Below are 22,692 nucleotides of genomic sequence, written 5' to 3' on the forward strand. Positions count from 1 at the left end.
TTGTTTCAGTCAGTCAATGTGCTTATTTTGTCCCTAGACCTTCCTACAGATGCTATTTGTATGATGGCATCCATGTTGCCTAACTTGCTGCCATTCCTATTTGCATGTGTCACAATGGGTCAGCTACACAGAAAGCAAGTACTTCAGTCACGACCGCAGTGGGTATGCTCTCACAGACGCTACCCTGACTGTAGGACTGGGCTAGTTCCTCTGAGAATCATGTTATGTTTTTGAGGAAGGTGGGTGTGTTACATGTCTCACATGGAATATAAATAAGTAAATAACACAGAATCATAAAATACTCGAGTTGATTTTTTAAATTTTTTTTAATGTTTTAGGGGTGTTTTTTTGTTTTTGTTTTAATGTTTTTTAAAATCAGATTTGTTTTTATACTTTTTAGCTCAATGTTTTAATTTGTCTTTTTTATACTCTTGTTTTTAAATTTTATTGTGAGCCACCTTGGGATTTTCTTAATGAAAGGCAGGGTATAAATTTAACAATAAAATAAATAAAACGTATACAGTGCTGTTAGCCTGGACCAAGCCTGCTCAACTTAGGCCCCCCAGCTGTTTTTGGACTACAACTCCCATAATTCTCAGCCACAGCAGCCAATAGCCAGGAATTATGGGAATTGTAGGCCAACATCTGCAGGAGGGCCAAAGTTGAGCAGGCCTGGCCTGGACCTAGCCTCTGTGTCACTCTGCTGAATGTAGCAGGCAATAGAGATCCTGACTGTGACTATTCCGCATTGTCATTTTTTTCTCAGCTAAATATTTCACCCCAGTTTCCTGTTTCCTGATGTTTAATGTCTTTGACTGGGCAGGACGGAGCCTTACAGCTTTCTGCATGTGGGTAAGTGTGGAGTAGAAGGGTGTTGGCAGTACTCCACCAGTCAGTCCTCCTTTCCTAAAGCGCATTAAATGAGTCAATGTGACCATCATGTTCTTTGTGCTGAAAGATCCTGAAGAGGGCCGGTTCTTGTGGAGTGGAAATGGGGGAAACAACGTGAATAGATCCTAAGCTCAGCTTGGAGACTGAGAATCGGAATATCCCTTTCCAGGCATCTTCCTCCATTTTATGCTGAATGCCTATTGGCTTCTGAGAAGCAGCTTTCTTCTCCATCTGTTAAAGGGCTATTATTATTTCTTCCAATGCTTAGTCTCCCAATAAAGGTGACTGAATTCACCCCTGTGTATAGAGAGGTAGGGAAGACATTGTTATATCAAAGGCAAGGGGAAGGAGTGTCATAAATGGAGAGTGGAAGAAAGAAGCCTCACCAGATGTTAGGGTTGTGCCCGAAACTGGAAAAGGCGGTTTGGCTCGAACCAGAAAAGGCGGTCCCCCTGTTTGGATGGTACCATGCAGTTAAAAGAGGGTTATGCTGAGAGTGCCATCCTGCTGTCTTTCCCAGGTGTCCCGTCGCCCTCCTGGCATGTCCTTTTATTGCATGGGGGGAGCCTGATCATCCAAATCCCTCCCAAGTGATACACTAGTTATTTGGAGGGCATGCAAAGCAGACATCTGTATGAACAGTGCCCCCCCTCCCCCCGGAATAAAGGGATGTGTTGGGAGATCATTGGACATCCGCCAAAGACGACATGCCTGGTGCACTCTCACATGGACTGGGTGGTTTTAGTAATGCTATAGTAAGGGAGAGATAATACACACCAAAGTACATAAGCACAGTTCCTAACTTGCACTCAATCGTCTTTCTTCTGTTCCATTTCCTACTCCATGCTACATTGAAGCATCTGTCTTAGCAATCTCCAGGAGTGGCACCTGCTTTTGCTGCCACATCTGTGCAGCATCCTTTGGCCATTGTGGCTGGGGATGATGGGAGTTGTAGTCCAACCACATCTGGGGACCCAAGGTTGGGAACATGTGATCTGTTCTGTTCTGTCTGTGTTCTAAGATTAGAGAAAAGGGCAAGGCAGAGCCCTGAGCTACATAACAAACATTGGGCAGGAGAACTCGGAGATGACAGAGGGAGTACAAAGTGTGTACTTTTAGGTGCTGGAAAAGGCCACAGTCACGGTGGAGAGGAAACCTGAGTCGATAGGTCTCTGGGGACGATGAACCAAAAGGGCAGTAGAGAAGAGAGAGAGGGGATAGAGGGGGAGAATTTCAAAACAGGGAGGGCAGGAAAAGGGAAAAGTACACTTGAAGCTTGGAAGTCTGGTTAATTATAGACATCAGCAACAGTGAAAGGAAGGAGAAATGCAGAGGCGGGAAAAACTCCAGGATAACTCACTGTTTTGCTTGGCCCAAGTAACACACCCCTCTGTGTTTTCCGCCTCATCTGTGTGGCTTGGATCAAGGCACCTCACCAATTACAGACTCCTAGTAAACAAGCCCACGCTTACCAGCTTGTGAATAGCCAGCTGTCTGGTACAGCACGGAAATGTCAGAGTGGCAGGAACCAATCGAGAGAGGAAGAACTCAGACAGTCCAGCACGGGGTCTGTGACTGAGGGCATAGAGAATGGCAAGAAAAACTCTTGCTGAGAAATAAGTTTCTCCTGGCCTCTCTGTGAAACAAGGGCCCACTTTGGCCCATTGCAGTAGCCTCCTTCTGTCTCCCATCCTGCATATGCCCCTTGAATATTATTAAGACTGTCTGAATAAATGCGTCCAACAATATGAAATGCTGTCCTCTAGGAGGCCTCATTAGGAAGCCAAACCTGGCTTTCTTCCTGCCTCTCCCTTTGGGCTGGGGTTAGCTATGTTGGCTGCTTTCCTTCTGCTATACATCCAAGTGGAGTGATGAACTTGCCGATGAATGTTTCCAAAACAGCTTTGTGGAAAGTTTGATGCACAGGGCATGTGAGAGTGGCTTTAGCCTGACACTCCATCCACTTCCCTTTTTTCCTCCGACAGATCCATTTTTACTGCTGCCTCCTCACCTGGCAGAAAATAAGGCTGTTTTTGTTTGTGCCACAAATCATGGTCAGCTCTGAGCTGGATCGGGAGGCGGGGTGGTTTTCAGCCCATTGCTGACATTTTAGTTCCTGAATATAGGCCCATTCAGCACCCAGTGTTCTCACAGGGGACTGGATCTAATTTGGCAAGCAAGCTTCAGAGTGCCTGATGTGCATGGTAACATCATTGCCCTGTCAGTGGAAATTTTCAGAGCCAGGGATTCCCAACAGGATGCTAGCACCCCAAGTGGTACTTGAAGGGCACCCAGAGGGTACTGCCTCCCCATGCTGCGGTCACACTCTGGGTTACTAGTCTGAGGGTTGCCAGCTTGAAGCTGATGTGTCCACTGCAGAAGGGAAGGGAGGAGGGTGAAGATCCTGATTGGCTGACTACGTGTTGAAGCCCAGCATACTCATAAGCAGTTTTATTGAAATTAATGGGATGTGTTACTTACGTGTCCCATTAATTTCAGTGGGAGTGCTCATGAGTAACTTAGTCTCGATTTAAGCCTGTGACTTGTGTCTAGTCTGCAACGAGGAGGTTTGTTGCAGACACTGCTACTAAAGCAAATAACCCGAGATGATTCAAGCTAGTGAACCAAACCACATTCTCAAATGCATACTCCAAGGTCCCAGCCCTGAGGAAGATGTCTGATTTGTACAGATGGTTATAAACAAGGCAATTAAAGCACGTTAAGTGGGCGTATTTCGGTCAAGGGAGGAGTCGTGAATAAAGCCAGCAGACTGGTATAAGCCTCATGGCCAAACTTTGGCATATCTTCTGAAGAATCTCTTGATTTGCCAGACCAGAAAGAACCTCAAGTTTAGACTGTGGGTAAGCTGTTGCCAGCCAAGACTGCAAATGTTCCCTTGGGGATTTTTGAACTAGCCAAACCTTAAATCCTGTAGTTATTCATTTCAGAAATAGAAGTTCATGTGAGAAAATGACTAGCCAGCCTTCTGGAGGCTTGTGTGGGTGCAGTATGTAAGCAATAGTCAACATTTTGCCAAGTCCCCTTGCCAAAGAGCATGTGGTTCCACAGGACGCCAGGTTTGCATGGGTGGCTCTTCTAGCTGTTTTCTTTGGAATATTGTTTCCCGTTGGTTACTGCCTTTGTGGAATCTTTGTTTAGCATTTTTGCCCTTGCCAGAACTCCAGCAACCCAAGTGATCCTGAGCAAGTGGTTCTTCCAGTAATTGGTCTTGCTGAGGGACAAAGGCCATTGGTTGCGATGTAAGGGTTTCTACGTGACTCTCTCATCTTAGTGGGAGGAAGTGTGTGAGGAATGGGGAGGATGGGACCCACAACTTCCAGATGTCCTCTGTGGTCTCTTGCAGGCACCTCCTCCCACCCTGTCATTATAACTACATGGTGTAGCCAAGAATGTTGTGCCTGACAGGCCCAGCTCGGTCGCCAGAGAGAGCCCTACAGGGTGTGCCAGGAACAATCTGTACTCCTCTGCGATGTGCAGTTTGAACTAGATACCAAAGGCAGTTCCAACAATATAGTGCCCACTGGGGCAAGTTGGTAAACCCATGGGTGAGAGGAAAATGCTATTTGAAGAATTGGCACACTTAGATAAATGAATGGATTGTAAGGTCTTTGGAGCAGGGCGCCATATTTTTGTAGCTACGCAGCAAAACGGCAAGCGCACTGATGGTGCTATATAAACAAATAAGGTGTCCTTTGATGCTTTTATCTGGAGGCTCCTCCAGAGCTTGGGAGAAAGCACACACCAAATTGACTCTGTGTTGCCTACACTTGGTTAATGTGTTCAGTTCTAAATATTTGGGGAGGCAGGGAATTCTTGAGTATGAACTTCAGCAAAGGAGACCTGTATAGGGCCCTAACCCCTCTAAAGAAGTGGTGGCAGCTTTAGCCTCGGCCCTTTGCTCTTGCTCTTTCAGTTTTTACCATCTATTACTCCACTTCTTACTTCCCTCCATGGTGAAACCCCCTTCTTATTACCCTTCATTCTGTGTAATCTCCTTTGAGAACTTGGTTGAAAAGTGGTATATAAAAATGTGTTGTACTACTGCTGGTAGTAGTAGTGCCAGGGGGAGGAAATTGTGCTTGCTCACTCCTCCACATGTGATTTGGCAAGACATTTGGGCATATTGTCCAAAGCAGCCTGTTGAGATTTTTAGGGTTCATTGACAGTATTCAAACAATCAGAAGAACCATTCCCCCCGCCTCCAATCTTGCCATGATTAGTGTCCAGTTTATAGTACAATTCATATTTTATTAATGAATGTAAAAGGAGTACAAAGAGAGGGGCTGTGATGAGGAGGGGAAAAAATTGACTACACGGAAATCAATGAACGAAATGTAGTCTTTGAATTTAAAAGATGAGGCCCAGCTTCAGAGACTTATCATTACTCCAGGCACACAAGGCCAAGATGTGCACCTGGTGCGAATACTTCAAAGGGGGGGGGGCACTCAAATGTGATGGTTGTGTGCCCGAGGCTGCACGTGGAACAACTGTATAATGTTTGACTTTGGTGTGTGATAGATTGCAGAGGGACCTGCTATCTTGTCCTATGATGGCCCTGTTCAGACATGGTGGCGGAGAGGGATACTGTGCAGCATCTTGGAAGTCTCACCTCAGCACTGGTGCACAAAGTAGCATCACCCTGCCTGCATTCTCGAAGCTTATGGTGTTTGTCTGAAGAGGCAAATGCCGTAAGGCGTTTACATGATCAGAAAGCCGAGATGCTCCTGATCACAGACATGGATACCATCACACCTACGGCGTTGGCCTTTTCAGACAAACACTATAAGCTTGGAGAGCAGGTCAACATGAGGCTCTTTGGCACATCAGTGCCAGGGTGGAGCTTGCTGGCACATGTTTGGGATGCTGTATGCAAGGATAGCATCCCTGTGTTTTTCATGCTGGACAGGACACATATAAAGCCTGGTGCCACTCAGCTAGGCTTTAGATTCCTGTGCCTAAGTCAGGCCTAAACAATTGGTGACCCACCTAGTCAAAAACAGCCCACCAGGAAAGGAATACACTTCATGGTTTTTGAAGGAGAGCCTGGCACACTCCTTCTCCAGTGGTGGACTTTCCTTTGTGGGAGGTTTTCAGACAGAGGCTGGACAGACATCTGTGACGGATACTGTAGCAGTTTCTGCACTGATGGACTAGAGAATTTCCAAGGTCCCTTTCAACTCTCTTTGTTTCCATGATTAAAACATGGCGGGGGCGGGAGTTACCAAGCCCCTGGCATGCTACAATATGTGGATAAAGGGCATGTTGGCTATAACCATCTTATTTATTTATTATTCTATGTAAATCGCTTTGAGAACTTTGTTGAAAAGCAATCTATAAACAGTAATAGTAGTAGGCAGCAAGGTCTACAAACTTGGTTTAAGGTTCTACCAGCATGCAAGCCAGAACATCAGATCCTGTGAGCAATATCACAGACTCCCAATGCCCAAGAGTGCCTACCTTGGGAAAGATGCATATCCTGTTTGGGTATTCTGCTTCTGAGGAGTCCTGTGTGTGATTTTGGTTCTCTTCTAAAATTCCTTGAAGTTTCCCCAAGACTAGCCTGCTGTTGTCAATGACATGGTAAAATTCTACACTAAAATCTCAGTTGAGACAGAGCCTTGGAAATTGTTGCCTTTTGGCAATAATTAGGCGATACAGAAGAGGAAATTGAATTGAATTGCACTTTTGAGGAGAGCCCACCATGAGAGAGAAAACAAGGTAGATAGACATGTTGGTTCTTTTTCTTTCTTTCTTTATATCCAAAAGTGACAATAATGTTGTGCCTTTATTGGGTACATAAAAACAAAACAAAAGATCTTGATAATATAACCAAAAAACAAACAAACCCCACTAAATATGTGAATATAAATAATATGGAAAGTAGATCAATAATTTATATATGGTGATCTGGGTATATATAAATAAGATGTAATGACCAAACATTTATAACACTACATATAGATGCTCATTACATCTTATTTATACATACCCAGATCACCATATATAAATTATTGATCTACTTTCCATATTATTTATATTCACATATTTAGTGGGGCGTTTTTGTTATCAGGATCTGCTGTTTTGTTTTTATGTACTACATTTCTGTGCCTTTATTGGGACCAACAAAACTTTACAAAGTAATGGACACTTGCTTTGGAAAATAAATTATACTTTAAATACAGAATACGTTTGGGAACGCACCTAACGCTTCATCCCAGAAGTGTTACAGCAATCTACAATGCTGAAAGCCAGGTTATTGCATACTCCCCCTTTCTCACTCCAGCATAGAGAGAAACATACCTCCCGTGAGCAGGGAAGATGCTGTCATCGCATGCTCTGTAGCTGGCCCCCTAATGGTTCTTTCTTGCTCGCCCCCTCCAGCCTGGAAAGGACAGCCGCCTCCTACCTCTCATGGTGATTGCCCGTGTGGTCTTCATCCCCCTCTTCATGCTGTGCAACGTCCAACCCCGCCACAACTTGCCCGTCGTCTTTGCCCATGACGCCTGGTACATCGTCTTCATGATCTTCTTCTCCATCTCCAACGGCTACCTGGCAAGCCTCTGCATGGGATTCGGGCCCAAGTAAGTATCCTCTTACAAGGACAGATCTGAGCACATGTTCAGCTTGAACTCTTCCCAACCTCAGCTTTTTCTGCTCCATGGGAATTGGTGGGTGAAGGGTGGTTGATGCAGTGCCCGTTGTGCTGGCTGGGGGGCGTGGGGGGGAGGCCTTATGTTTGCAGTGGGGGGGGGATCTAATGGCTTACTATGGATCTAATCACGTCTCGTACTCTCCTGGCATTCCTCTGATAAGTCAGGTTCTTCCACATTCATTTTAGACAACTAAGTAGGGAGCCAAATCACAGGATAACAGGTTATCCCTCAGGGTATACATAACTCCATCATCCTTGCCCTTTGGTCCATATTAGAGAGCCTTGTGTCATTTTCTGAGCAATCTTCCTCTTCCCTCTCAGCTGGAGGGACCAAGACCCAGCGTGTATATGTGGAAAGGACATGGAGCCCACAGCAGGACGCTGGCCCTGGAGAGAAGGGGCTCCCCAGCTTGGCTCCCCAGGTGATGTTGAGCGACAACTCCCATCATCCCTAACCACAAGGGGCCAAAGTTTAGAGAAGCACACAAGACCCTGAGCTGCATGGCACTGTGGCTGAGGATGATGGGAGTTGTAGTCCAGCAACAGCTGGAGATCCAAGATGGGGAACTCCTGCTGTAGAAGATATTGAGGAAGCAGCAGCTCCCAGAATGGAAGAGAAAGATCCGTCAGTGGACCTGGATCTTTCCCACACCACTGACGCTGGAACCTGGGAAGTGGCCCGTTTGCCAACACTAAAGAGTTGCTGTGGTCTTATATTCATTCATTCATTTTTACACTTCTATCCCGCTCTTCCTCCGAGGAGCTCAGAGCAGTGTACATGGTTATGACTGGCCCTGAAGAGGAGGAGAAAAGGCACAACAAACTGGGTCATCAGAAGGATGTTGCTTTTCATAAAGCTGCCTTATGCTGACTCTGAGCAATAGCTTGCCCAGCAGTATATCTTTATTGGTTGTATAAATTATAATTATTAGCCATAAAGCTTTCTTTTTAGATTGTGAGCCCTTTGGGGACAAGGAACCCACTTATTCTTTTTCTATGCAAACTGCTTTGCAAACATTTTGTTGAAAAGAGGTATAGTAGTAGTAGGAGTAGTAGATTGATTGGGAGCCGTTCAAGGCCTTTCCTGTACCACTGCTTCCTGAGATCCATTAGTCAGAAGTAGTGAGACTGAACATAGGACTCTCTCTGTGCAAAACACATGCTGCTTTCCTTTGCCACCCTTGGTAATCTGCTACTGAACCAACTCTTACATTCTCGGGTTTGGGATTAGCAAGTTGTTGTGTGTTTACATCATGCTATCCAGTGTACATGGCACTTCATAGAGTGACATAGAGACAGGTCTCTGCCCCCAAAGGCTGATCGTCTACATTTCAACTGAGAGAGATGAAAGAAGAGGCAAGGGCAGAATATGAGCAACTGCCCTTGCATCCATTTCCCCAGATGCAACTAGCAGGGACGCCTTGTGCCTGGGCACCATGGTGTATGGCTGGTGGGGGCAGGGGATGGGGATGGAGCTGCTAAGCTGACCGGTCTCTTTCCTCTTCCCTTCCTCTCCCACCACTAGGAAAGTGCTGCCCCATGAAGCAGAGACTGCTGGAGCTGTCATGGCATTCTTTCTCTCACTGGGCCTGGCCTTGGGGGCTGTCCTCTCCTTCCCATTCAAACACGTAATCTAAGCGGGGTGCTCCAAATGCTTTGTGAGCAGAGGATCAGCACTACCTACAGAGGAGATCTTCTCACCTGCTTCCCAGGAGCTCACTGACTTGCATCCTACATAGCTCAGTCCAGCTTCTCCCTTGCTGCTCAGAGGCCTCCACTCCTTGCTTTTGCCCGTGCCAGTTATGTGTGACCCCCACCGGTCCAGCTTCAAGCAACCTTCCTCTCCCATGACACCAGGATCTTTTCATACTGTGTACACCTACAGCAGAATTTTTCCTTATCGAGCCTGCCAAACCCTGGAACACATCTCCAGTGTGCTCTCTTAAGCAGGGGCTGTTTCCTGTAAGCATCTGCCCTGGAGCTTTAGCACTACTGTGGCCGCCACTACCATGCAAAAGGGATTGGTCTCCTAACCCAACTGTTTATGCAGACCCAGTTTTAGCGCCGAAGCATCGTCAACATCTCTTCTGCTATCGGCAGGCATATCCTGGCAATGCCACTGGAAAATGCTGACACCATCGGTACTCCCAGAGACTCCCCAATCAACTGCCATGCCCTACCTCAGTAAAGTAGGTACTTCTTTTTGGGTGCACCGCTGACACATTCCAGGCCCAACGTTTCCCAAGCATTTCTGGTCTCCACCCTTGAAGAGAATTGGGTGGGAGCATCTGCTACAGAAGAGGAACCGGTTGACTCTGTCCCAGTGTCCCACTACCAGCAGAACTTTGGAGGGATAGAGAGACTGAGCAAGCCAACAATGGACAGTTTTGCTTTGATTGACCAACTTTTCAATGGCCTTCATATTCTTTGGCTGCTTAAAAGCTCAGCGCCTTGAGTTGCTCCCCATTACTTTGTAAATATATATGTATGTGCAGCTGCCATTTTGTATACAGACTGGACATAGACTTCTGAACCCCTTCCATGCTTTTTACAAATGTCTATATGCATTGTTGCAAGGTGGCAGCAGTAAAGGAGATCCCAAGGGGCTGCCCTCCAGCAGAAGACATGGAGCTCAGGAACTTCTATTTCCCTGGCTCCCCAGCCCTGGCTGCTCCGAGCAGAGGCCCACGGTATTTGCAATCATTTCTCAGCTCAGCGTCTGTGTTGCTCATACTATGAACCTCAGGATTTTAACTATTTTCTTTGAACTCTTGGTTTAAAACAGGGCTGCTCAACGTTGGCCCTCCTGCAGATGTTGGACTACATTTCCTGTCATCCCTAATGCTTGACCATTGTGGCTGAGGATGATGGGAGTTGTGGTCCAAAACCAGCTAGAGTTATGCAAATGTGTGTGGGTTTTTTAAAATCACAAGTACTGCCATTTTTAAAGAGAGAACTTTTAGTCCTCCAGTGTGCAGAGCAGACCCAGTGTGTAATTTATAAATAAAGTGGCAAATTTAATTGACTCTTTTTAAAAGTAGGACTGGACTTTTACCTTGTAAGTGGGGTGGGTGATGACTCATAATTGAAAGTGTTTAACGTTGCAAGGTATGAAGTTCCATCTCAGAGGGGATCTAGCAAGAGTGCTGGGCTGGATTAGAGCCAACATTCAGAAAGGATGGCTGAAGACGCATTAAAAGGCTGATTGATGGTGCAGAAGCACCAGACAGCAGGAGTCATTTAGATACACTTGGAGGGTTGCAATGACTTGGGACAAGAGGTGTTAAGACCAGACTAGGTATCTGGTAACCAATACAGATCTTGGAATTCCAACCATCATTCATCCACTGCAAAGGGAGGGGGAAGGGTGATTTCCAGCAGAGAAGTTAGTGTGCATACACACACAAAATCACTGGCTTACATAATAAAACTTTTATTGGTTAGCTGCCCCATAACAAATTGTTCTCTGGGCAACTTACAATACAACATTAAAATACGAGATAAAAACACACATTCAATCATAACAGACCAATAAAAAGTGTGTGTGTGTGGGGGGGAGAAACAAAAAACATTTTTAAAAAAAATCAGTTCACAATTTTAAAAAATTCAAATTCAAAAGGCCTGAGTGAACAAAAAGGTCTTTATCTGGTGTTTAAAAGAACAAAGCAATGAAACCAGGCAAACCTCACTAAGGAGGCTATTCCATAAACGGGGTGCAACTTCCGAAAAAGCCCTCTCCCTTGTAGCCACCTGCCTCACTTCATGAGGCGGGGCACCCAGAGAAGTTGTGTGCAGCATCCTGCTGATTCAAGAGCTGGGTGTGTGCACTGGTTCCATGCTACTCCAAAGCCTGTTCGTGCTGCTAGCCAGCACAGAGCGACTCTGTGGCTATTACAAATTGCATCCTTAATGAAGGGACCTTTTCCCCCACTGGGAAGGATAAAGGAATATTGTGTTGCAACCACAATAATGTATTTCTTAGTAGGCACAGAGCCTCTCCACACTTGCTAGTAGCATGGACAGGCTTTGCAGCAGCACAGCCAAAATGCATGCCCCACTCTTGGATCAGTGGGGCATTGTAAAAAGGAAGCGGAAAGGGAAAGTCAGGAGGGTCAAATCACTCCAGAAAACATGGGACTTATTCAAAACCACAATAATAGAAGCTCAGTTGGAATGTATACCAAGGAGGAAAGGTACCACCAAGTTCAGGAGGATGCCAGCGTGGTTAACAAATAGTTGGGGAAGCAATAAGAGGGAAGAAGACGTCCCTCAGAAAACTGAAGTCCTGCCCAAATGAAGAGAACAGGAAGAAACAAACTCTGGCAAAAGAAATGTAAAGAGACAATAAGGGGTGCAAAAAGAGAGTATGAGAAGCATTAGCTAAATTGTCAAGGGGAATAACAAAAACTTATTTAAGTATATTAGAAGCAGAAAACCTGCCAGGGTGAGAGTTAGTCCCTTAGATGATGAGGGCGTGAAAGGGATCATTAAGGAGAATGAGATTGCAGAGAAGCTGAATGAGTTCTTTGCATCTGGCTTCGTGGCAAAGGATACTGATCATAGACCCACTCTGGAACAGAGCTGCTCAAGTTTGGAGGCTGAAAAACGGCCAATTTGAGGTGACGAGAGAAGATGTAAAAAGTTAAACATACAGAAGAACAGGCCTTGCTGAAGGAGAACCAGCATGGCTTCTTCAAGGATAAGCCTTGCCTCGCTAACCTTTTGGATTTACCCATGCATGTTAACAGGGATGTGGATAAAGGTGAGCCTGTCAACATAGTATACTTGGACTTCCAAAGGCTTTTGACAAAGTTCCCCACCAAAGGCTCTGGAGCAGTAATGGGATAAGGGGCCAGGTTTATGTGTGGACTGGTAACTGGTTGAAGGACAGGAAACAGAGAGTGGGAATAAAATGACAGTTTTCACAATGGCGAGAAGTAAGAAGTGGGGTTGCCCAGGAATCGGTACTGGGACCAGTGCTCTTTAACTTGTTCATAAATTATTTAGCTGTTGGAGTAAGCAGCGAGGTGGCCAAATTTGCAGGTGACACTAAACTATTTAGGGGAGTAAAATCCATAAAAGATTGTGAGGAGCTCCAGAAGCATCTCTCCAAACTGGGTGAGTGAGTGACAAAATGGCAAATGTGGTTCACTGTAATCAAGTATGAAGTGATGCATATTGGGGCAAAACACCCCAACTTCCACTGATGGAGTCTGAGCCTGTCAGCAACTGACCAGGAGAGAGATCGTGAGGTTGTGGTGTCAGCTTGTTGCAAGCATTGACTCTGTGCGGCAGCTGTGAAAAAGGCCAATTCCATGCTAGGGATCATTAGACAGGGGATTGAAATTAAAAATGCTAATATTACAATACCTTTATACAAATTGTGGTGCGGCCACATTTGGAGTACAGCATACAGGTTTGGCCACCATATCTTAAGAAAGACGTTGAACTGGAAAAGGTGCAGAAGATTATTGGGGTCTGGTGCACCTTCTTTAGGAGGCAAGGCTACAGTATCTGGGGCTCTTTACTTTGGAAAAAAGGCAACTAAGCAGGGGTGGGGGGTGTATAAAATGATCAAGGTGTATAAAATTATGCATGGAGTATTGAGAGTGAACAGAGAGAAATTCTCTCCCTCTCTCAACACCAGAACCAGGGGTCATCCCATGAAACTGAAAGACGGGAAATTTAGAACTGACAAAAATAAGTACTTTTTCACACAGAGCATAATTAACCTATGGAATTCTCTGCCACAGGATGTGGTGGTGGCCACCACCCTGGGTGGCTTTAAAAAGCGCTTAGATAGATTCATGGAGGACAGGTCCATGAAGGACAGTATCAATGGCTACTAGTCTGGTGGCTATAGGCCACCTCCACCCTCAGAGGCAAGATGCCTCCAAATACCAGTTGCAGGGGAGTAACAGTATGAGAAAGGGCATGCCCTCACTCTTATGGTCTTATGGCAGGTGCACCAGAGGTGATAGGTCAGATCAAAGAAATGTATATGTACACCACATGAAGCTCAAAGCACTTTCAGCTCTCTTAAGCAATATTGCCTGTCTATGGGGCGCTTTCCAGACCAGACCCTACAATGGGGTCAGGATGTATGTCAGAAGTGTGCTTCCACACTTCCTGTGTCACCGCAGTTCCTATGTGGACAGCAGGGTACCGTTCACATTTCCAATGCCTTGTTGCAAATTTAACTGCTGGGATATAGAGCAAGGACATTGTATATCCAGCCTGGAAAAGTTGCTGGTTTGGGGGGTTGTTAGTTGCTGCGAGACTGCTCCCCCTGCTGTTTATGTTCCATATGCAACTTGCCTGACTGGAGGCATTTTGCTGCTGAACAGCTTAGTGGGGAAAGCGTCCTGGCAATATGTCTTGTGGCTTTTTCCTCCTCAGTGCAATAGTGGAGCTCAAGTGCCACCTATTGGCCATAGTTGTATATTGCAAGCCCAAGCCAACCCAAACACCCACAATTTTTATGGCATCCAAAATGCAAATAAAGCCACAAAACAATACTAGGCCAATGCACAAGTTAAAATATACATTAATTATTTGTAATTTGAATTATTTATTGGAAGTAAATAAAAGATGACTTTGGGTAGGTATTGTTTATTCTCAGCCACCTAATGGCGCAGCAGAGAAATGCTTAACTAACAACCAGAAGGTTGCTGGTTCGAATCTCTGCAGGTACTGTATCGGGCAGCAGCGGTATAGGAAGATGCTGAAAGGCATCATCTCATACTGTGAGGAAGGAGGCAATGGTAAACCCAACCTGTATTCTACCAAAAGAAAACCACAGGGCTCTGTAGGCGCCATGAGTCAAAATCGACTTGACGGCACACTTTACCATTAGTAAAGTGTTCCGCCGAGTTGGAGTCGACTCCTGGTGACCACAGAGCTTGTCGTGGTTGTCTTTGGAAGAATACAAAGACAGGTTTACCACTGCCGACCTTTATCACCACTCAAAACTTCTCCCCTCTTTTCTGAACTGGCTTTATTTAAAACAGTGTCCAGAAGATCACTCTTGAGCAATCTGCTCAACTTTTCAAATTCTGCCACCAAACAGAAGGTGGCTTTCTTTTTTAAAAGTTTGTGATACTTTAAACACTAGCTTATGTATAATGGTGTGAGTGCTCATAGGCAACCACTTATTTCAGCAATGCATGAACTGGAGAGAGAAGGTGGAGGGCATATATTGCATATGTACAATCAGGATAAACAAACATCGCATGGTGGAATGGGGGAAAAAGAGATGCTTTAGAGACAGAATGCTAAAGGTGAATATGGTACAGAAGCAAATGGGAAACAGTGTCCCGGTTCATACATTACTGGATACAGCATTCCTCTCTGCACAATAGTGATTTTCCTTCATTCACAATTCACATCATCTTTAGGAGGAGGAACAGTGTTAAAGGTAACATGTGGATCAGGGCAGCTACTTTTTGTAATAGGAGATCCATCTACAACCGGATTGGTTAGTGGATTCCAGCTCTACAGCCTCTCACTACAGCTGTCCTTTGAGTCCTGTGACCAGAGCTGGCTTCAGATTTCAGAGGACCTTTGGCAAACGGCCTTCCATAGGCTCTGTTCTATCTTGGTGGGCCCGAAGAGAGTCACCCTGCTACCACACAAAGGCTACGAGCACAGAGGTGGTCTTGGGCCAAGTGCCTTCTTTACTACTAATTTTTGGAATTTTTTATTCCTAATTTCCCCCGATAGCCAGATTTTATCTATGGGTTTATTGGGTCTTTCTGTGTTCTAGTGGTTTGTTTGTTAGAAAACAAGCCATTTACTGGTATCTGATTTGCATAAATGACATATATCCCAGCTAACTGACCCATATCCAAGCTAACTTTCCTGTTCTTGACAAAGAGCCAGCAAAGCAAATTTGCAAAACTATCAGCTTAGAGCTGCATCTTAGGAACAGAGCAGCTTTTGATGCTTATTGAATCAAGAGATTCTTGATTCCATAAGCGTAGAAGCCCCTTACGTGATAAAAGGATTGAAGTAATGTGATTTCATGTGGTATGTATGTATGAAAAATGCAAGCCCCAACTCCTTCACCCTCATGCTATGCCTCGCCATGACCAAAATTCTAGATATAGTTTCCAACTATGGGGGTGGGTGGGGATACTGTGTTTGTCATGTGTGTAGGGGGATGCTGCTTGAGTATTATTATTATTATTATTACATTTATATCCCGCTCTTCCTCCAAGGAGCCCAGAGCGGTGTACTACATACTTGAATTTCTCTTTCACAACAACCCTGTGAAGTAGGTTAGGCTGAGAGAGATGTGACTGGCCCAGAGTCACCCAGCTAGTTTCATGGCTGAATGGGGATTTGAACTCGGGTCTCCCCAGTCCTAGTCCAGCACTCTAACCACTACACCACGCTAGGGATGTGCACGGAACCACGGAGGCGTGGTCCAGCACTGGGGGGAGTGTCACTTTAAGGGCGGGGGGTAGTACTTCCCCCTCCCTCCACTCTTCCCCCTCCCGCCGCTCGTCTTTAAACAAACGTTTTTGGGGCGGCAGGGTTCCTCCCTGCCGCCCCTGCCTCCATTGTTGGCTGCAAAGATCTAAAGTAAGTAGAAGTAGGAGTGTGCACAGAACCGCGGAGCTGCGGTTCGGCACTGGGGTGGGGGTTTCCATTAAGGGCGGGGGGGCTTTACCTACCCCTCCCGCGCTTTCTAACTTTGGCGCCATAATTATTTAAAAAATCCCGGCGGCAGGATCCCTCGCCGCCCGCTTCTATCTACGACGATGGCTCCTCCGTGTTTAAAAAAATCGGGCGGCAGGATACTTCCCTGCCGCCCCCTTGAAGATCCTGCTGCTGCCGCCCCCTTGAAGCCCCCTTTCGCCCCCTTAAATCTTGCCCCGGACATAAACGGGCGGGCAGCAGGGGGATGTCCTCCCGCCCCCCGCCCGCAAAAGTCTTCTGGAAGCCTTCTGCAGCCCGGCAGGGAAGGGGGTGGGAGGACATCCCCCTGCCGCCCCCCCCCCCCCCGTTTACAGAGAGAGCGGTTGGGTCCGGGGCGAGATTTAAGGGGGCGAAAGGGGGCTTCAAGTGGGCGGCAGCAGAAGGATCTTCAAGGGGGCGGCAGGGAAGTATCCTGCCGCCGGGATTTTTAAAATAATTATGGCGCCAAAGGTAGAAAGCGCGGGAGGGGTAGGTAAAGCCCCCCCCGCCCTTAATGGAACTCCCCACCCTAACCCTTCCGAACCAAAACCACCCCATGTCCAGACCGGTTCGGAGGCCAGTAGAATGGCCTCCGAACCGGTCTGTGCACATTCCTAAGTAGAAGCTGGTGCTACGCACGCACGACACGCCTGTTGTCGCCGCCAGCGCACACGCGTGTGATGTATGTGGCGTGTGTGCACTGGCGGCAACAATGGGTGTGCGCGCGCCGCACCGGGCGCATGCATAGCGCCAGCTTCTACTTACTTTAGAGCTTTGCAGCCAATGATGGGGGCAGGGGCGGCAGGGAGGAACCCTGCCGCCCCCAAAACGTTTGTTTAAAGACGAGCGGCGGGAGGGGGAAGAGCGGCAGGAGGGGGAAGTACTACCCCCCCGCCCTTAAAGTGACACTCCCCCCCTCCGCTGCCGGACCAGCCAAATTCCGGACCGGTCCGGACGCCTTTTCCATGGCTCCAGACTGGTCCGGGCACCCCACTACACCACGCTGGCTCTCACCACGCTGAGTAGGAGGGGGGCCTCCAGCGGGGGGAGCTCCAAAGGCCTTTCAGTCCAGACTCCAAAAATTACCTAAGTGTGCCTCTGCACAGTGGCCCACCAGATGCCTCCAAGAAGCCCACAGGCAGGGGGGTGAGGGCACACCCTCTCTCCTGCTGTTGCTCCCCTGCAGGTAATGATATTCAGAGGCATCCTGCCTCTGAGCCTGGAGGTAGCCAGCCTACAGCCATCAAGACTAGTAGCCATCGATGGACCTGCCCTCCATGAATTTGTCTAAGCCCCTTTTAAAGCCATCCAGGCTGGTGGCCATCACCACTTTGAAGGAGAACAAAACCTTCTGAACACACATACAACCACACAGTAGGATAACTCATGCAGGTCTACCACCACTGCAGAAAATGTGTGGCAAAAGATGAGGTGATTCAACTGGCCTACATAGTAACCAGCATCAGAAGAGATACTTGCTGAATGGCCCAATTTTACTGCAGGCGTACAAAAGGCAGACCGAGCGCAATGCTCTTTCCTTGGGAGCAGGGCAGAGCCATCCCATTTGCTTTTGAGATGGATGTTGAACCACTGGATCAGGATGCAAGGAAAGCCCAGACGAAAAACAGAACTGAAGGATGGCGAGGAAGCCTCCCCACTCAGTCATTGGTCCAGTGAATTACAGGCAAAAAGACAGCAGAAGAATCAGCCATTTAGTCTGAAACACAAAACAGGCCTCCGCCACTCGTTGCTGAAAGCAGTATATGCCTCAAGCTTAACTCTCACACTACATTCCTTAGACATGTTCCCATCTGGCGGCCAACCTGTGGCATTTATTTTACAACCTGCTCTCCCTCCTAAAAGCCTAGAGCGATGTACATGGTTATGTTCAGCCTCACAACAACCCTGTGAGGTAGGTTAGGCTGAGAGAGAAGTGACTGGCCCAGTGAGTTTCGTGGCTGAACAGGAATTTGAACTTAGGTCTCCCCGGTTCTAGTCCAACGCTCTTAACCAGGACAGCACACTGGCATCACAAGTGCTTTCTGACTCCGTGCATATGCAGTTGCCTTGTACAGAGTCCAACCACTGACGCATTCAATCCAGTTCTGTCTGAACGACAGTGGCTCTTGGTCTGAGGCAGACGTTTCCCCCACCCCTGCTATCAGAGTTCCTTTCACTGGACCAAATGGGGATTATACCTGAGACCTTCTGCGTTCAAAGCATGTGCTCTCGCACTGAGCTATGGGCTTTCCTTGCAGAGCATAGGTATTGCCACACAGAGGCACTGAGAGCTGCACGAGTCTCATCCCATGCATGCAAGGGGCACTGTCTCAGGACCTGATTGGTGGAACAGCGCCCAGGGGGCTGCCCCTCCCTCCAGGTCTGACGTAAGTTCTCCCTTCCCATGCCTCCTTTGAACCTTCTTTGTTAGAATCTTTATCTCAAGTATCCTCTTGCTTATGTTCACTGGGGATGTCAATACCTGTGGGGGACAAAAACAGACTTATACAATGCAGTCCAGCCTCTGTTGTCAGAGCAAAGAAAGTCTCAGAAAACAGAGCTGGGAAAGTTTATAAAAGAGTGGAGGGCAATGCCTAAGGTGGCTTTATAGGCCACAAGTGTTAACACTTCCAACTTACCCACACAAGTTGATAGCACAGGGACCGTCACTATTTTTCAAGTGGGGACCACTTTGGCAAAAACCCTTCCGTCTGAGAGCATGTCTGAAACATGCAAAGTATGCTGGTAAGTGAATCTGAATTTGGGGACATTATTTCTAATTCCATTACCGATATATTTTGCATGTTTCACACACTATCTATAATATTTAAGGGTTTTGTAAAAATAGTAGGATATATTATCTTGCCAGTGGAGATATAGCAAGAGATATTATAGTAGGAGCTATTCACTTGCCAGTGTATATAATATCAACCTGAAATTCTGCATATGGCTACAATCATGGCGGGGAGGGGTGGTAAAATGCCACATTCTGTTATCTATGGAATTGCCCAAAGTAGAAGAAACAGAGACACCCTTAGCTAGCATAAGGAGCTTGCTCCCGAGGAAAAGACAGAAGAGAGAATGAACATTAAGCTTGCAAGGTCCCAAAGAATCAAGAACCAGATGTGCGTGCCTATAAGCTTTTTAAAGAGACATTTCATGGTCCACAGCTGCTCCAGCAACAAACAATCTTTTGCAGGATTATCGGATTCTGGGCACCTATCAAATATTGTTTTCCAAATGATAAATACAAAGGCATCAAAAACTGCTGCCTGTTTGGCAGGATTTGTTTATTTATTTATTTGATTTATATACCGCCCTTCCAAAATGGCTCAGGGTGGTTCACAGCATGATAAAAACAATTAAAACAAATTAACAATTAAAATCAAAGTATTAAAACACAATAAAACCAATAAAACAGCTAAAAGCCTTGAAAATCAGGGCAACAATTTAAAACAGTTAATCAGGATGCAGACAAGAAGCATCAAATTGCCCTGCTCAAAAACGATCCTTTCAGCAGGGCTCAAAAGATGAGTTTTGCTCACACAGGGAGCTTGGTTGCTGCCATTCGGGGAATGTTGCCGTCTTCCACCCAGATCATTTCAAGGAGCGGGATTGAGAGTATTTAGATGGAGAGAGATTCCCCCAATGAAAGGCACTGGTAGGTAGGCGGCCTAAAGGTCGATCGAAAAGGTTCTTGTCGGGAATCGAACCGCACGGTGGTCTCCAGGCACTTTTTCTGGCTTTACGGCAGGAGGCTCACACTAGACCCCCGAGAGGCTGCCGTGCATGGCTGGCAACTTGCAAGCAGAAATCAGAGAAGGATGCTGCAGCTACCTCCGGGGGGGGGGGGGGTAAATGGGAGGAATCGCAAGGCTGCGTTAGGGCGCCCCCTGGTGCTAATGCAATACGCCAGCAGCCGCAGCCGAGGCTTTCAGCCGGTACGACAGAGCGGGAAAGCGAGCGGGAGATGGTGGGGAAAAAAACAGAAGCTGCTCAGTTATGACAAGGAAGGCGGAGGCGGGGAGGGGGGGGCGGGAGCGCAAGAGGCCTCGTGAGGAAGCTACTGGAAGTTATAGCACAACCGATCGTCTTCCTGCGCTGCCTAGCAAGAGCCCTCAGAAAATAGTCCCTTTCCCCCCCCCCCAACACTCACCCACCCATCTCACTACTAGCAGCGCTCTCGCGTACCACTTTGGTTGGTCCCTCCCGACCTCCTCCAAGGGCTTAAAGTAAACCATCCGCGGAAGATATTCGCAATGCCAGGATCTAGCCTTGGGAAGTATGAAGAAGAGAGAAAAGAGCACTTATGAACATGCACAGGGTGCCCCCCCACGCCGTCTCGCACGCACACACACCGGGCCCTCCAAGTCAGAAGCTGTGATTTAAGAGCCATCTGCCCCATCCCTTCACCTTGCACTTTCAAAGCAAGCTGCCCCATCCCCTTACCTTGCGCTTTCGGATACAGACGCTTCCTACTCTGCTAACCCCAGTGGCCATCACAGAGAATTTCTGATAAATCTGGCTATTAAAAGACCTGGTGGGGGTGGGAAAGAAAGATCAGCGCTTGCGCGTGGAAGGTTCCGGCTATAGCGGGTTTTTTTTTCACTTAAAGGGGAAAGGATCGTGTGGGTCCCACAATGTAAGCAACACAATTCGGCAAGTCATACCATACCCATAAAGACCTCCACTGTGTGTAGAAAGGAGCACCGTTTGCATGCCACCGTATCTAAAAAGTGAAACAGACTTAAAATGGCCAATTTTGCACATGCTTCAGCTGGTGTGTGGGTATTACTATTTGCATGATATGTTTGTTTGTTTTGTTTGTTTGATTTCTAAAAAATGGCCCAGAGCGGTTTACACAGAGAAATAATAAATAAATAAGATGGATCCCTGTCCCCAAGGGGCTCACAGTCTAAAAAGAAACATAGGATAGACACCAGCAACAGTCACTGGAAGTACTGTGCTGGGGGTGGATAGGGCCAGTTACTCTCCCCCTGCTAAATAAAGAGAATCACCACGCTAAAAAGGTGCCTCTTTGCCTAGTTAGCTGAGAGGGCATCTAGAACACATCCCACACTTTTCTGGCTAAGCGCTGCTGAGACAATAGGTCATGCTGGGGAAAATGTATTCGGGCTGTAGCAAGAAGGCCCCAGGTTCAATCCCTGGCATCTCCAGGTAGGGCTGGTAGAGACTCCTGCCTGAAACCTTGGAGAAGTCCTCACCAGTCAGGGTAGACAATACTGAGCTAGATGAACCAATGGTCTGACTTGGTATAAGGCAGCTAGGCTTCCAATATTCCTAAGGTTCCCTGACCCTAGAACAGTCTGGAGACATTGGTGTATAGGTCAGGATGAAGACTGTCTTGCCCCCTTTTAACATATTTCCAAATATTTGTGTTACCATCACCTTTGGTTTCTTTGATAGTGTTTTGTGGTGGATTTATTTTCACTGATCTGAGGTGGCAAAGTTAGAGCTGGAGCATTTTTACACATTAAACTGTGTTGCATTTTCTACCACTGTCGTTTGAAAATAAAACCTCTGCTGACATTTTATTTTGAAGGGGTTTCCTTCAGCTTCTTAACCAAACATCATGCATGCAATAAGTAGTGGGACGGGAGAAATGCTCAAAAGGTCTTGTAGAGCAATCTGAGTAGAGAAATAAAAGCTGTTCTGCAGCTCTCTGAAAGTGGTTGGTGTGTCATCAATCTGGTGGTGTTGAAAACAATGTTGTGGGGCATCTTGTGGCTGCAAACCACACCTAGTTTGTTTCACTTGATGTATCCTGCCTTATCCCAATGGCTCACAGCAAGTCACAATAAAATAAATATACTGTTACAAGTGAGTTAGGGATTGTAGCAGTCCCTCCTGACAAGTGAGTTAGGGACTGCAGTCTCTTCTGTCTCCAATCATAGACACTTGGGCCAGGGGCGTAAGGAGGCTGGAGTGGGCCCAGAGACAAAATTTTAAAATGGGCCCCTCGCTGATACACACACACTCACTTCACATGTGACTTGCCTCTGGGGGGGGGGGCCTCGAGGCGGGGGGCCCCCAGACAGCCGCCTTCCCTTGCCTAATGGTAGTTACGCCCCTGACTTGGGCAGCAGGCCTGGTATATTAAAACTAACAGAATTATTGTGGCATACTTTTTTTTGGATTTTGTAGCTTACTAGACATTTTTGTTTAGTCCATGGAAGTTTTTTAGTCTCTAAGATGGCACAGTTATTGTTCTTGCTACAACAGCCTTACCCTTCTGTATTAAGACGCTTGGTATTTTCTGGGAGGTTTCTGGCAGCCTTTTTTGTTGTAAGTGGAAAGCAGTAAGCATGGGGTTATTCTAGGGCAGAGCTCTTTATACAATGAACATTTGTCTACCACCTTCCAAACAAAATGTGGTCACTTGAAGTGATATCTAGGCAGCTAGGTATGTTATGGATCATGCAGCT

The 22,692-nt window shown here is 46.8% G+C and overlaps 1 protein-coding gene and 1 long non-coding RNA gene across 16 annotated transcripts in view; one reads left to right on the forward strand and one right to left on the reverse strand.

The window, feature by feature from the left end:
- Positions 1 to 10,589, forward strand: part of SLC29A1 (solute carrier family 29 member 1 (Augustine blood group)) — a 116,270-nt gene extending 105,681 nt beyond the window's left edge. For 14 of the 15 annotated variants that reach the window (XM_053304445.1, XM_053304417.1, XM_053304423.1 and 11 more), the window contains 3 exons: positions 767 to 852; positions 7,294 to 7,493; positions 9,090 to 10,589. In XM_053304445.1, coding sequence (XP_053160420.1) covers positions 767 to 852; positions 7,294 to 7,493; positions 9,090 to 9,201 — 398 coding nt within the window. In that variant the 3' untranslated portion in view covers positions 9,202 to 10,589. Of the gene's footprint in view, positions 1 to 766; positions 853 to 7,293; positions 7,498 to 9,089 lie in introns of those variants that run through there. The other variant, XM_053304513.1, reaches the window with a different exon arrangement.
- Positions 10,590 to 19,504: 8,915 nt separating this feature from the next.
- LOC128348848 (uncharacterized) lies at positions 19,505 to 20,936 on the reverse strand. Its single transcript, XR_008318384.1, has 2 exons — positions 20,696 to 20,936; positions 19,505 to 20,520 (listed from the first exon to the last, which is right to left on the reverse strand). It is a non-coding gene; the product is annotated as an uncharacterized LOC128348848 (long non-coding RNA).
- Positions 20,937 to 22,692: the final 1,756 nt, after the last annotated feature.

This window comes from Hemicordylus capensis, chromosome 1 (assembly GCF_027244095.1).
Source record: "Hemicordylus capensis ecotype Gifberg chromosome 1, rHemCap1.1.pri, whole genome shotgun sequence".
Taxonomy (NCBI): Eukaryota; Metazoa; Chordata; class Lepidosauria; order Squamata; family Cordylidae; genus Hemicordylus; species Hemicordylus capensis.